The sequence below is a fragment of the Orycteropus afer genome, unplaced genomic scaffold, assembly GCF_000298275.1.
Source record: "Orycteropus afer afer isolate SDZICR_OR568_19922 unplaced genomic scaffold, OryAfe1.0 scaffold00061, whole genome shotgun sequence".
NCBI lineage: Eukaryota > Metazoa > Chordata > Mammalia > Tubulidentata > Orycteropodidae > Orycteropus > Orycteropus afer.
The window spans coordinates 645586-658432 of NW_006921648.1; the positions used below are offsets into that span (position 1 = coordinate 645586).

Sequence of the window (12847 nt, forward strand, 5' to 3'; positions counted from 1 at the left end):
TCGCCGAGTAGCTGGTGAACGCCATGGTGCCCTCGCCCCAGTTGCCCTGCCCTGTGCACGTCAGGGAGGACGCGGGGGACAGCGTTTGGCGCTGCTCAGTTGTGTAGGGAAAGCTCAGGAGGGCGTTTCTAAGGACACACCCACAGTGCCCTACGGGGTGGGCCAGGACTGCTATCAGGGGCCGGCTGTGTTGGGGGTCGAGACCAAAATAAAACGCTGTGGAAGTGACGGAGGACTGGGTTTCATGTGTCTTGTCTGGGGCCAGTCCTCGTCCCTGTGTTCTCTACTGCCCTTTGGAGTGCTGGCTTCCTCTGAGGAGGGGCAGGCCCAAGGCCGTGGGCCTGGCACAGTCCAGGAACAATAGGGGTCCAGGTGGCGAAGTGGAGGAAGCGGGTGGCAGGACAGGCCTTCCGGCCCAGCAGGGACTTGGCTTTACTCCCAGACTGAGTGGAACCTCTCAGAGGGACCTCCCATTCGAACTCCTCCTGGCTGCTGGGCTGAGGAGACAGGTTGGGGGAGCTATGACCATACCTATAGGAGATGGGTATCTTTGAAGGTGGAGCTGTGAGAATTCAGGGATGAGATAGCCAATGGGGTTTGAGGGGTGCAAGAGCTGTTCTGTGTGCTGCATCTGTGAGGGGGAGCACGCTTGGGGTGACCCCTACCCTGGTTGGGCCTTCCCGGATCTGCTCACTTCCCACCTGCTCCCCGGCCTTAGCTCCTGCAACAGCCTGTGCCCCTGGCTGGTTCCTGAGGCCTTAAAGCTCCAACCACTTAAGTGGTGGTGTCTTGGCCACCCCTGGGCACAGACCCACTGCCATCAGGCCTCCTGTGAAGAGAGCTGTGGCGCCACCTCCTGGCTGGCCACTGGGAGGGATGGGCCATGGGGACCTTGGCCTTGGCACTTGGGCTGGTGAGGTGGAGGCAGGAGCCACGATGCTGTCAACAGTGGGCCCTGAAGGCAGAGGCCAGAGCTTAGCTTTGCTGGCACAGAAAACAGTAACCGGACTGCTAGGGAGCAGTCAGTCATGGAGTTATTGTTAGGGTAGCAGAAAGGGGAACACATTCGGTCAGTTGAGTAAAAGGGGAAATGGGCGGGTGGAGGTACCAGGATTCTGCAGACAGTGCAATGAACCTGAAGTACAACTGGCCTGCGTGGCGGCCAAGACACACCTGGCCACTGCCTGCCTTGCCCACCTGCCAGCACACAGCTAGGCCCAGGGGGACAGCCGACCAGAGCTGATGGGTCCCCAAGTGCCTGGGCCACTCCCCCTGCCCAGCTCACAGTGCACCACTGAGCAGGTCACGGTGTCCTCCCCCATGCCTCCCAGCCCCCCTTCCAGCCCAGGAGCTGTCCCAGGCCCTGAGGTCTCCCAGGAGGAGGGAGGATCCTCTGGCTCCAGATCTACCCTTGGGCAGGCTCCCTCAGCCCCTTCCCTCCAAACACACCCCTCCCTGACCATCTATCCTGTCACCACCTGACGGCTGCAGCTCTGGCTGGAAAGGCACCTCTCCGGCACCCCAAACCTTCTCCAGTCTCCGCCTCCAGGCGCTGGTAGTCCCCACCATCTCCTGTTCACGCAGCAGGAGCTGAGGGTTGCACCCTAGTTCTGCACTCACCCACCATATGATGGTGGGTGAGGACCCACTGTACAAGGGCAGCAGAGTCGGCCTCAACCTCGACAGACCCTCCTTGGAAGGCCCTTGCCACTGACGATGCTCAGGAAATGAGACTTTTCTAAGCATTGCCCTGGAAGGGAACAGAGGAGGCATCCAGCCCCAGCCCGGCTGGCGGGCAGGGACGTGAGAAAGGGACCTGCCTCAGCGGGCCTGAAGATCCCCCTGAAGAGCCCCACCAGGGTGAGAGGGATTTAGCACCAGCTGGGCCAACCCTGCACCCCTCGGCTTCAGCCATAAGTTGGGGGAGCCAGGGAGGGGCCGGCGGGCACCCGTGGATGACATTCCCCAGCCACTGAAAGGCACCGAGATGCCCACTGGGGGCTCGGCCGCCTGGACAAATGGCCCTGGGTGCAGTGGGGTTGTCTGTCTCTGGGCTTCGGGGAATCAGGCCCACAGAATCGCCTTCCCTCCCCTCGGGCCTCGGTGACCCCTTGGCACACTCCAGAGGCCTGCCCAAGGAGCGGGGTCCAGGTCGCCTGTCACCGCCCTGGCCACAGCAGGCGCACCCCCTAACCTTCCGTGTGGGGGCCCAGGCCCCTGTCCCACCCCAAGGGTACCCCGTTGTTTCTTCCAGCGGCAGGTGGCGCTCCTGCAGGATGTTCTCAGGATCCCGGTCACGCCGCGGAGGGAGGGGCGGCTCGGGCCCGCGCGCGTGGACCCGAAGGGGGGGGGAGTGGTTCGGCCCCGCCCCGCGCGCCCCCGGCCGGCCGGCGCGCGCTCCCGGGAGGCGGCGGCAGCATCAGAGGCATCTGCAGGAGCCCTGGCGGGCTCGGGCGGGCCGGCGGGACAGACAGACGGACAGAGGGCGCCGAGGGCGCGCGGCCCGGCTCAGCCGGCCATGGAGGGCGCCTCGTTCGGCGCGGGCCGCGCAGGGGCAGCCCTGGACCCCGTGAGCTTCGCGAAGCGGCCCCAGACCCTACTGCGGGTGGCGTCCTGGGTGAGTAGCCCCAGCCCCAGGCCCCTCAGCGACCCTGGCCTTCATCCACATCCTCATCCTCGCTACGGCCCCTCCCCCGCCAGCCGCAGGTTGGGGTGACGTCACCGGGCCGGGCGCGCCCACCTGCGGGCGGGGGAGGGGTCGGCGAGGCCTGCCCGGGACCTTGAGAGGTCACCGCCGGCTTCCCCCAGCCCTGCAGTCCCCCTTCCTCAATCCCTGCTCCGTTTCTCATCTCCCCACGACCTGGACACGGGCACACCGTGGAGGTGGGGGACGCGGAGGGGTTCGGCGCCAGCCCCAGGCGGAGGAGGGGACTGCGGGAACCGAGAGGGATCTGGGAGGGCCTCCCCCACCCACCCCGCGCCCACCCAGAGTCCGAGTTCCTTCAGAGCTGGAGGGTCCTGCCCAGGCCCCCCCCAGATGCATCTGGGAGTTGGGAGGAGCTCCGCTGCTCCCTCTGGGTGGGGCAGCCAAAGGGGATCTGCATTAGGAGGACTTCCTGGAGGTGGTGTGGGAGGGGCCTCTCTAAATTAGGTGGCTTGCCCTTCTTCTTACCCCTCCAGGCAGGGGAGGTGGGGCGGGTGTCCACTACTGGGCTTGTTGCCCGCAGCCACCGACCGGTGGTCGTAGGTGTGTGTTGATGCTGGCTGCACCTCCAGGCCAGTCTAGGAGCAGGATGGGGCCTAGGGTGGGGCAGAGGGCCTGGCCTTCCGTCTGACTGACCAGACCAGGACCGACTGTGGGCCTCTCTGGGAGGACACCATGCCCTGTGCCTCGGTTTCCCTTCGCCGAAATGGGGACTTCGTTTCTTGGAGTTCATGCACAAAAGGAGTGACATGGAGTTGAAACTGGAGCTCTTTTCCTGGAAACACAGGGTGGCCCGAAGCTAAAATAGTAGTTTGGTTTCAAATGACCATGGCCTTCCTTCCTACCTGCCTGCCCATCCTCGTCACCACAGGGTGCTGAAGTGTGACAACCCCATTGGTTGGTGGGGGCCGTCTGCCCAAACACCTACGGGTAGTATTGATAATCAGTCCTGGCTGCAAGTGTGGCTCTCCCCCCCAGTACTCACCACATGCGGGACACTGTCACCACCACTCCCGGGCCCTGCCCGCTACCCCATTTGGGATACAAAAAGACCGCAAGCTGCCAAGTGCTGAGGGCAGGTTCTGTGTAGGGCCTGGTGACAGTTCTACGCACCTGTCCCTGTCTCCTCCCTCGCACCTCTGCCCTCTCCGGGTCCTCCCTTCCTTCCGCCTGCCCCCTACCACTCTCTGGTACACAGTTGCCCCCTCTGTATCCTGTAGGCTCCAGCCTAGGGTCAGAGATCCTGTTCCGGTCCCTGTTGGGCTCCAGGGGGCGACGACACTCCTGTATTGAGGGTGACTGCTGTTTGACTCAGCCCCGGCTTTTAGCTAGGTGATCCTGGACAAGTCACTTCACCTGTTGGCACCCCAATTTCCTCCTCTTATGTTGTACGAAAGGTCGCTATGAGTCGGAGCGACTCAGCTGCACCTAAAGCCACCACCAAAGGGGATGAGAACTGCGCCTGCGCGGTTTTTGGGAGGACTCGACGCGCCAATGCATGTAAAGCAGCGGTTTTAGCCCAGTGCGTGAGGCCTAGTAAATGCTCTCGAACGGTATATGTTGTCAATCATCATTAAACGTGAGGGTGGGCAAGGGAGGGTGCCCGAAGACCCCATTCGGAGATGGGCCCCAAGCTGCCGGGGAGATCAGGACAGCTGGTGGTGAGGCCTCACGCTGGGGAGTGGGAGAAGGAGGCCACAGGGCCCCTGAGCACCGCCCGTCCGCCCCAGGTATTCTCCATCGCGGTCTTCGGGCCCATCATCAACGAGGGCTACGTGAACACCGACAGCGGCCCCGAGCTGCGCTGTGTCTTCAACGGTAACGCGGGCGCCTGCCGCTTCGGCGTCGCACTCGGCCTAGGCGCCTTCATCGCCTGTGCCGCCTTCCTGCTGCTCGATGCGCGCTTCCAGCAGATCAGCAGCGTCCGCGACCGCCGCCGCGCGGTGCTGCTCGACCTGGGCTTCTCAGGTGGGCGGGGCCAAGGGAAGGGCGGGCCTGGTGCGGAAGCCCAGTTAGACTCTCTAGAGGACTGGGCCAGGCCCAGAGGGCGGGACCTGAAGGAGATGGTTCTAGAAGAGGGTGAGGCCAGGGGAGGGCGGAGCTGGGTCGGAGACCTAGAGAGGAGTCTCCAGGGTCAGAGGGAGGCCAGTCCTGTGCGGCCCGAGGCCTCCCGTGCGGCCCGATGCCTCTTCATGGGCGGGGCGGGGCCGGCGGCGGGGCGGGGCCGCCCAGCCCGCACACCTGGCGCTGGATGTGAAGACTCCCCTGAGGTCTCCGGCACCCTGACCCGCGCTGCCTCGCCGGCTACAGGGTTTTGGTCTTTCCTGTGGTTCGTGGGCTTCTGCTTTCTCACCAACCAGTGGCAGCGCACGGCTCCCGGGCCTGGTACCGAGCAGGCGGGGGACGCGGCCCGGGCCGCCATCGCCTTCAGTTTCTTCTCCATCCTCAGCTGGGTGAGTGCGCAGCTGCAGGCGGGTGGGTTGGGGGCGGGTGGCCCCGCCCCGCTGACCACTGGCGCCCCCTCAGGTGGCGCTCACCGTGAAGGCCCTGCAGCGGTTCCGTCTAGGCACCGACATGTCTCTCTTCGCCACCGAGCAGCTGGGCGCCACGGCGGGCCAGGCCTACCCCGGCTACCCGGTGGGCAGCGGCGTGGAAGGCACGGAGACCTACCAGAGCCCGCCCTTTACCGAGACCCTGGACACCAGCCCCAAAGGATACCAAGTGCCCGCCTACTAGTGACCGGCGGGTGCAGACCAGGGCTCAAAGGCTACCCCACAAACGCAGGCCCAGAGGCCTCCTGGGACCTCCCTCGGGTCCTCCTGGCCCAGTGCCAGGGACGGGGTGGCCAGTGTGGGCCGACCCGGGCCAGGAGGAGGTGGCCCCTGGGGTGCCTGGGCTGTCCCTCCCCAAGTTCCTTCAGCTCCCGACCCTGGATCTAAGGTCCTGAGAGGGTCAGCAGGCCCAGGGCATGTATCTTCCATCCACAAGGGAGCAGGTTCGGGACCTACTCCCCTCTTGGGCCAACCAGCCAGCCTGGAGCCCGGGGAGGGCCAGCTGCCCTCCACAGCAGGGGCAGAGACACGGCCCATTGCCACCCCCCACCGTGTAGCCTCGGGACTGTGGCCACTACCCCCGAGGAGGGTCAGGCCTGCCCTTGCCTCTGTAGTAGTGGGTTCTCCCCTAGGGCAGCATGCTCAGTCCAGAGCACGCTTCCATATAGTCACACAGGCTCGTAGAACAGCCCCAGCCCTGTCGGTGTTGTGATTGTGGTCAGATATTCAGGTTCCCCTTAGTTCCCACCTGTCTGTGGTCCCCCTTCCTACCTTGGCCCATGCCACTGCCCACGTGTGGGCAGTTCTGGCCCAGAAGGCACCACATGGCCATAGGCCTGGTGGTACTAGCCCTTTCTCAGCCCAGGGGAGGTACAGGACGTGTGGAAGCCTGTCAAGATAAGCCCTGTCCTGTGGAGAAGGGTCTAGGAGGTTCCATCTGCCCATTGTGTCCATGGGGACAGCTATCTCATGCTAACGCCTTTATCTTGACTTCCTGGACCGTCCCCCACCCTGCACCCCTGTTGTGAGGCCATCCCCAGGCTGGGGGTCCCCACACATAGCTGACTACTCATGCATTGCTTGAAGCTGGCTTTTCACATTATCTCGATAGACCAAACGCGCGGCTACCACCTTTCATTCCTGCAGACAGACACCTGCCTCCGGGGTTGGGTGGAGTGACAGCCCTGTACTCTGTAGCCTAGGCCAATCACGTGTGGTTACGTCAGTGAACATGTTTACAACTTTTGTATATACAGACCTATCTCCTGCCACGTCTGAAAGAACACTCTGTGGTTATCTTCAGTGTCTCCTGTCCCAGTGGCACCTTCTTTACAATAAAGACTGGAAATGAGTTTACTGTGTCCTGGATGCTCCTGCAATCCTTTCTGCCCCTTCCCGCTGGGCACAGGGGGTGGGGCCCTAGGAGCGGAACCTGGGGAGGGGTCAGGGAGGTGGAGGCGAGGTTGACCCTCAGCTTCTGGGAGTCCCAAGGGGAATAGTTGCAGGTCTGCAAGCCCAGGACCAGACATCACCCTGGTCAGCCGCTCAGTAGTCTCCCTGGACTGCAGGGGGGACCTCTACTTCTGTTTGCCATTTACAATGGCAGGCTATTCACTGGCCGGCAACCATCTGAGCTGTGGCGTCTTTTCCTCTTTTCCACGTACTGAGACTTTTCTGGTTCTTGGTAGCTGAGTGCGCTTTGTGTCTTGTCTGTGGGGACCGTTAATGCTGAGACAGGTTTGAATCCTGTGGAAAATGTTGGTATTGTTTGTTTTAGCGGATTAAGGAGTCCTGGTGTTGCAGTGGTAAAAGCACTCAGCTGCTAACCGGAAGGCCGGCAGTTCAAATCCACCAGCCTCTCTCAAGGAGAAAGACTTAGTAGTTTGCTTCTGTAAGATGACGGCCTTGGAAACCTTCTGGGTCAGTTTTACTCTGTCCTGTAGGGTCGCTGTGAGTCATCGAATGGATGGCTGTTGTTATGTGCCGTCAAGTCGGCCCGACTCATAGCGACCCCTCCTTGGGTTTCCGAGGCAGCATCACCACAGGAGTAGATTGCCCCATCTTCCTTCCAAGGAGTGGCTGGTGGGTTTGAACTGCCAGCCTTCTGGTTAGCAGTCAAGTGCCTTAGGGTTGCCTCTTCCCATCTTTCCTCAATGCTGGGAAAAGCCGGTCGGGTCTTTCAAAACAGCACCTCCCATCCCCTTCTGCTCCCGGGCCTCCACTTGAGTAGACCGTGGAGCTCCCAGCCACATTTCACAGCCACCCTCCTTCCGTTTCCCATCTCACGTGTCACTTCTGGGGAGACCTTCCCACACAGGCCCACCGGCTTTGAACCCCTCCCGCGGGAGTTTGATCCGGGTGGTTTTTTTGTAACTGCTGGGCTCGCGGAGCGCAGTGAACGGCGTACGGGAGGCTTAGCGTTGTCCAGCTTCGTTGTCCGGGCGAGTCGGCCAACCCGTGTCCCAGGTGCTCCTTGCATAAAAGGAGATGAAGCGGCAGTCACGAGGGCGGAGGCGAGGACGGACACGTTGGCACCTGCGTGTGATGCGCGGCAGGGGCCGCCTCAGTGTTGCCCGTTACGTGGTTCAGTGTCGCTGCAGAAACGCCCCACTTCCCACGGCTCTGCTCTGGGGATTGGACTTGCCCCAGGGACTTGAGTTCTCTGCAAGGAAGGCGCCTGCTACGAGCCATCCCTCGTGTGGCCGGGGAGCGAGGGCAGCCTCTCGCCAGCTCAGGCGGGGGAGGACGCTTGTTTCCTAGTGGGCCCGAGGGCAGCCATCACCCGAGGGTCACCACTGTCCCGGCCTCAGGCAGGCCGGCCTCAGCTGCAGGCGGCCTGAGCCAGCGCAGTGCGGTTCTGGCCGGGCCCTCTGCAGGCCACTGGCTTCACCATCGGGGTGTCTGCTGCAGCCTTTAGGCCGACATCCATTTGTTCTGATCAGCGTTTCCCTTCACCTCGACCTGCTGCGTTTAGTGTCTTTCACAGCGTGTCTGTTTGCGAGGTCTGGGCAGGGCCTGGAAAAGCGAGGCCCTGCCTTGGCTGCCTCGTGCTGTGAGCAAACCCAGCTGGGGCCCCAGCTCCCCCAGACCTCCTCCTCGCCTGTGCACAAGGCATCCACCTGGGCTGCAGCGCCTGGAGGCTCTGACGAGAGCGCCCGGAGGGCAGAGAAGCTAGCACAGCCGTTGGCTAAGTGCCGTATTGAAAAATAAATTTATTTTTTATAAGATAAATGGTCTTATAAAAGGTTGGAAGCAATTTGAGACCCTGGATTCAGCTCATCTCATAAAAAGATTTGATTTCAAGTAGCACAGTTTTGCATCTGCCTTGAATCCTGAACAGTTTTGAACCGTGGAACAGCCAACTGTTGATGTAACACACTGGACACCTGGCCCAAGCACCTGGACACCCACAGCCTCAGCTCAGGGGCCGGAGGTGCTGCAGCCCACAACTCAGGGAGGCCCAGCTCGGGCCACCGGGGCCACCGGGACAGCAGAGGAAAGGCTCCAGCATCCCCGCCCTTCCCTCCACGGCACCTTCTGAAATGGAGAAGACACCAGCCAAGACCAGCCTGCCCTGAGGCAGGGGTCTGCGCCCCATCCCAGGAGCAAACCGGATGGAACTCCTGTGCGGCCACGTGCCGGCACCGCAGGGCAGGGGGCTTCCCTGGCGGCCCAGCCGGCCAAGGGGCCTGAGCAGGAGGGCCCTCCAGGGCCTCACCCGGCTGCCTGGCAGCTCGAGGGGAGGAGGGAAGGTGAGCAGAGGCTCCCGGGCGCAGCGGCTCCTGCCCGCGTCACCAGCAGCTACGTGATGACCCTGGCGATGGCCTGCAGGGAGGGGAAGTCATCGTCCCGGGCGGCGTGCAGTGCCTGGTGGCTGCTGACGTCCCCGTGCGCCAGCACCTGCTGACAGGTGGGGCACACACAGCAGTCCAAGCCCGCCGTCAGGGGGCTGCCCTGCCACACGCTCCTCCTGTTCTTCTTGGACCTGGCGCCCGGAGGCCTCTCTTGGCTGCAGAAGCCCGCGTGCGCCGCCAGCAGCTCCTGCTGCTTGGCCGTGTCGGGCAGGAGCGCCAGCAGCTCGCTGAAGATCCGCAGGAAGCTCTCCCCAAGCAGGTCCCGGCAGCTCTTGTAGTACCGGGCTGCGGAGATGAGGCCCTGTCCGCAGAGACCGAGCGAGCGCGAGCGACGTCAGGGCACATCCAGGCCCAGGGCGGGACTCCCCCAGCGGACGGCCCCTCACCCGCCGGAACTCCCCCAACGCACGGCCCCCTCACCCGCCGGAACTCCCCCAGTGCCCGGCCCCCTCACCTGCCGGAACTCCCCCGAGTGGGTCCTGAACTCGCTGAAGCGGGCCTCGTCACTCTGAAGGAAGTCCTTGATGGACTGGATCAGCGTCAGGTTCCGCTCCCGGAAGTTCTCGGGGACCAGGTAGGCCCGGGCTGGGGGAGGGGTCAGCCTGGGCCTGGGTCGAGGGAAGAGCACGGGGCGCTCAGCCTTCAGGGCAGCCCCAGGGGACGGGCCCTTGCCCGGCAGCCCCCACCCCACTTACGCTTTCGTGGTGGTGCTGGGCACGCAGGCCGGCTGGGGGCTGGGGACGAGGCCAGAGAAGCCAGGGGGTGGCTTGCTCACGGGTGGCACCAGCCCCGGTGGGGGTGTGGGCGGGGGCGGCACAGCCTTGAGCAGCACCACAGTGTTGAACCCTGTGACGGGGGCACACCGAGACCTGGGACGTGGCTCTTCCAGCCACAGCCGTTACCCTCCGCCCTGGGCCTGCCAGCTCCTGTCAGCCCTGCTGAGCTCCCCGTTAACCCTCGCAGCACCCCCAGGATGTGCGAGCCCTGAGCAAGGGCCGCGGCGCTGTGCAGGGTCAGGGGCTCCAGAAGGGACCACCGCACACATCCCTCACCCAGCCCTGTCCCCCAGCCCAGGACCCTTCTTTCCTGGCAGACGCACCTGGGGGAGGTGGCATCCTGGGCGGGCAGGGGCCGCCGAGTGCTGGAAAGTCTTCCTGGGGTGTGGGGCAGGGCAGGGGGCGCGGAAGCCCGGGGGGCTCCTTAGGGGCCCCATGAGCCAGGGCTGGCCCCTCCACGTGTCCATTGGTGACGACCCCGGCTGGAGCCGTAGGCACCTGCTCAGCCCCAGGTGGGCTATCTTTGTCGGGGGGCTTTGGGGTGCGGTCAGGGGGTGGGGGTGATGAGGTCTCAGGCTTCTCGGCGCCCACCTTCTTCTTCCGGCCGCCCTTGGAAGGCACGGGGGCCTCGGGCGAGCTGCGCAGCTCCTGTGAGGCCACCTCCTCCTCCTCTGGGGGGGGCTGGCCACCCTTGCGGCTGCCCTTACCACTGCCCTTCCCCGCCTTCCTGGTGGACTGGCCCCCACCAGCAGCCTGGGTCCCCACAGAGGGCCGTGCCACCTTCTTGCTGCTGTTCCAGGCGGAGATGATGTTGGTGGGGGCAGCGCTAGGCCGGGCTGCCGCAGACACCAGGGCGGGGAAGTCCTCCTCCCGGAAGGCACGCCTGCCCCCGGCAGGAACGGGATATGCCAGCGCCAGTCCCGCAGGGCCAGGGGCGGCCAGCGTGGGGCAGGAGGACAGGCTGGGGAAGTCCTCGTCCTTGAGCTCGAGCTTCGGCACCGGCAGGGGGCTGAGCCAGGAGCGGAGCATGAGCGACCCGCAGCCCCACCTGCCCTCCCTCTTCTCACAGGCACCTCGCCCACCCGTCCGCGGAGCACATGCCACACACCTTGGAGGCAGCAGCCCCACAGCTGGACCTGAAGACGGAAAGGCCTCTTGGCTCATGGGACCGTTCGCTGAGTTTTCCTTGGGGCCTGTGAGAGACAAAACCCTACACTGCAGCCTCTGTCGGGACCAGGGTGTGGTGTGGCCACGGGCACTCAGAGCCCCAGGCCATGCGAGATGGGCTCCGTCACCCTCACCAGGCGAGCCCCCACACCCACGGCCAGAGGACACCCCCCCAGCTCCCCAGCAGAGCCCCGGGCTGTTTACCTGGACCCTCGCCCTGGGTCCGGGGTGGGCGCCGGGCGCCCTGGGGCTCCTCGGACCCCTGCACCACCACCTCCTCCGTGGCCCGGCCACCACCCTCCTCACGGTCCTCGCTCCTGCGCTGCACTTCCTGCTGCTGTGTGGCCACTGAGGCCCGGATCGCCGCCGCCATGTCCCGGTCCTCCTCCTCCCTGGGGACAGGACACCGTTAGCCTGGGTGAGGCGAGCACCTGAGCCTGTGCTTGGGGCTGTGTCTGGGGTCCCCAAATCTGTGGGGCAGCATGTCACGCTACGACCGCAGCACCTCTCCCAGAACCAGGCCCTCCACCCCCCGGCTGCCTGGCTCTGTGCAAAAGTCTTGGCATCTCAACAGAGACTACACAGACGACAAGGAGCAAGGGCCAGGCCAGGGTGCCCTGGACCCCTTGCCCGTCCCCAGCCCAGCTGCCGGCCGCAGCCACCGCCTCAGCGTGCTGGTGCCAAGAGAAGGTCAGCGCGAGAAAGCCTCCCACCTCTTGTACCTCCAGCTACCGCGACGGCTCTGCTGGGCTCCACGCACTCCGGCCCGGCTCGCTCGGCCCTGGCGGTTGTACCTGTCCACCTCCTCGTAGTCCTCGCCCCCAACAACCCCTGTGGGCAGCAGACGGCCATCAGTGCCTGGACCATGGGCAACGGGCTTCCAGGGCCTGCCTACCACCCCAAGTCAGACCAAAACGGCACCCCCACAGCACGAGTCTGCGGCAAGAGGATGTGCACGGGGCCCTACCCAGAGCAGGTGCGCCTTCCCCGCTCCCTGACAGCTCTGCGGGCCCCAGAGCCTAACCCTGAGGGGCCTACGTAGCGGGAACACCGAGGCACAGCCAGTTCCTCCTCCGGCTGCTGTGACGGGCCCCACCCGGAGCAGGCCCTGCTCACCCTCACCCCGGCGTGGGTGCCGGGGAGTGTAGCTGAACTGTAGGTCAATCTGGCGGTTCTGGCGGGCCTCAGCGCGGCTGCGGCTGTGGCACGCGGTGCGGTGGGCCTTGAGGTCGATCTCTGTGCGGAAGGCGTGGGTGAACTGCTCCGTGCTGCAGCGGCCCTCCTCACACAGAAAGTGCTTCTCCCGGAAGTGCTCGCGCAGGTAGGTGTAGTCGCTGGCGGGGGTCAGGGTCTGGGGTCGGGGTCAGGCCTCTCCTCGTGCCCCTGCCCCACCCCCTCGTGCCCATGTGCCACCCCCACCTGTAGTAGTTGTGACCTCATCCACCCACTCATGCCCACGTGTGCGGCACCCCCACGTGCATGAGTCATGACCCCGCATGTCCCCTCATGCATGTGTGGTGCCCACACCTGTAGCAGTCGTGGCCCTGCGTACCCCCTCGTGCCCGCGTGCAGCACCCCCACCTGTAGCAGTCGTGACCCCACGTGACCCCTCGTGCATGTGTGCAGCACCCCCACCTGTAGTAGTTGTGACCTCACCCGCCCCCTCATGCCGTGTGCGGCACCCCCACCTGTAGCAGTTGTGCCCCCGCGTGCCCCCTCGTGCATGTGTGCTGCCCCCACCTGTAGTAGTCGTGACCCTGCCCCCGCGTGCCCGCGTGCGGCGCCCCCACCTGT

At 64.6% G+C, this 12847-nt stretch overlaps 2 protein-coding genes across 2 annotated transcripts in view; one reads left to right on the forward strand and one right to left on the reverse strand.

Annotated features, from left to right (window-relative positions):
* Nucleotides 1–2518: 2518 nt before the first annotated feature.
* SYNGR3 (synaptogyrin 3) lies at nucleotides 2519–5440 on the forward strand. Its single transcript, XM_007939524.2, has 4 exons — nucleotides 2519–2617; nucleotides 4435–4672; nucleotides 5015–5157; nucleotides 5231–5440. Exons 1-4 carry the CDS (start codon nucleotides 2519–2521, stop codon nucleotides 5438–5440), a joined length of 690 nt encoding a protein of 229 aa, XP_007937715.1.
* A 3617-nt stretch (nucleotides 5441–9057) lies between these two features.
* ZNF598 (zinc finger protein 598, E3 ubiquitin ligase) overlaps nucleotides 9058–12847 on the reverse strand; it is an 11116-nt gene continuing 7326 nt past the window's right edge. The window contains exons 5-12 of the mRNA XM_007939660.1: nucleotides 12170–12387; nucleotides 11767–11884; nucleotides 11258–11445; nucleotides 10977–11079; nucleotides 10210–10895; nucleotides 9806–9956; nucleotides 9565–9718; nucleotides 9058–9411 (exon numbers count right to left, since the gene is read on the reverse strand). Coding sequence (XP_007937851.1) covers nucleotides 9058–9411; nucleotides 9565–9718; nucleotides 9806–9956; nucleotides 10210–10895; nucleotides 10977–11079; nucleotides 11258–11445; nucleotides 11767–11884; nucleotides 12170–12387 — 1972 coding nt within the window. The remainder of the gene's footprint in view (nucleotides 9412–9564; nucleotides 9719–9805; nucleotides 9957–10209; nucleotides 10896–10976; nucleotides 11080–11257; nucleotides 11446–11766; nucleotides 11885–12169; nucleotides 12388–12847) is intronic.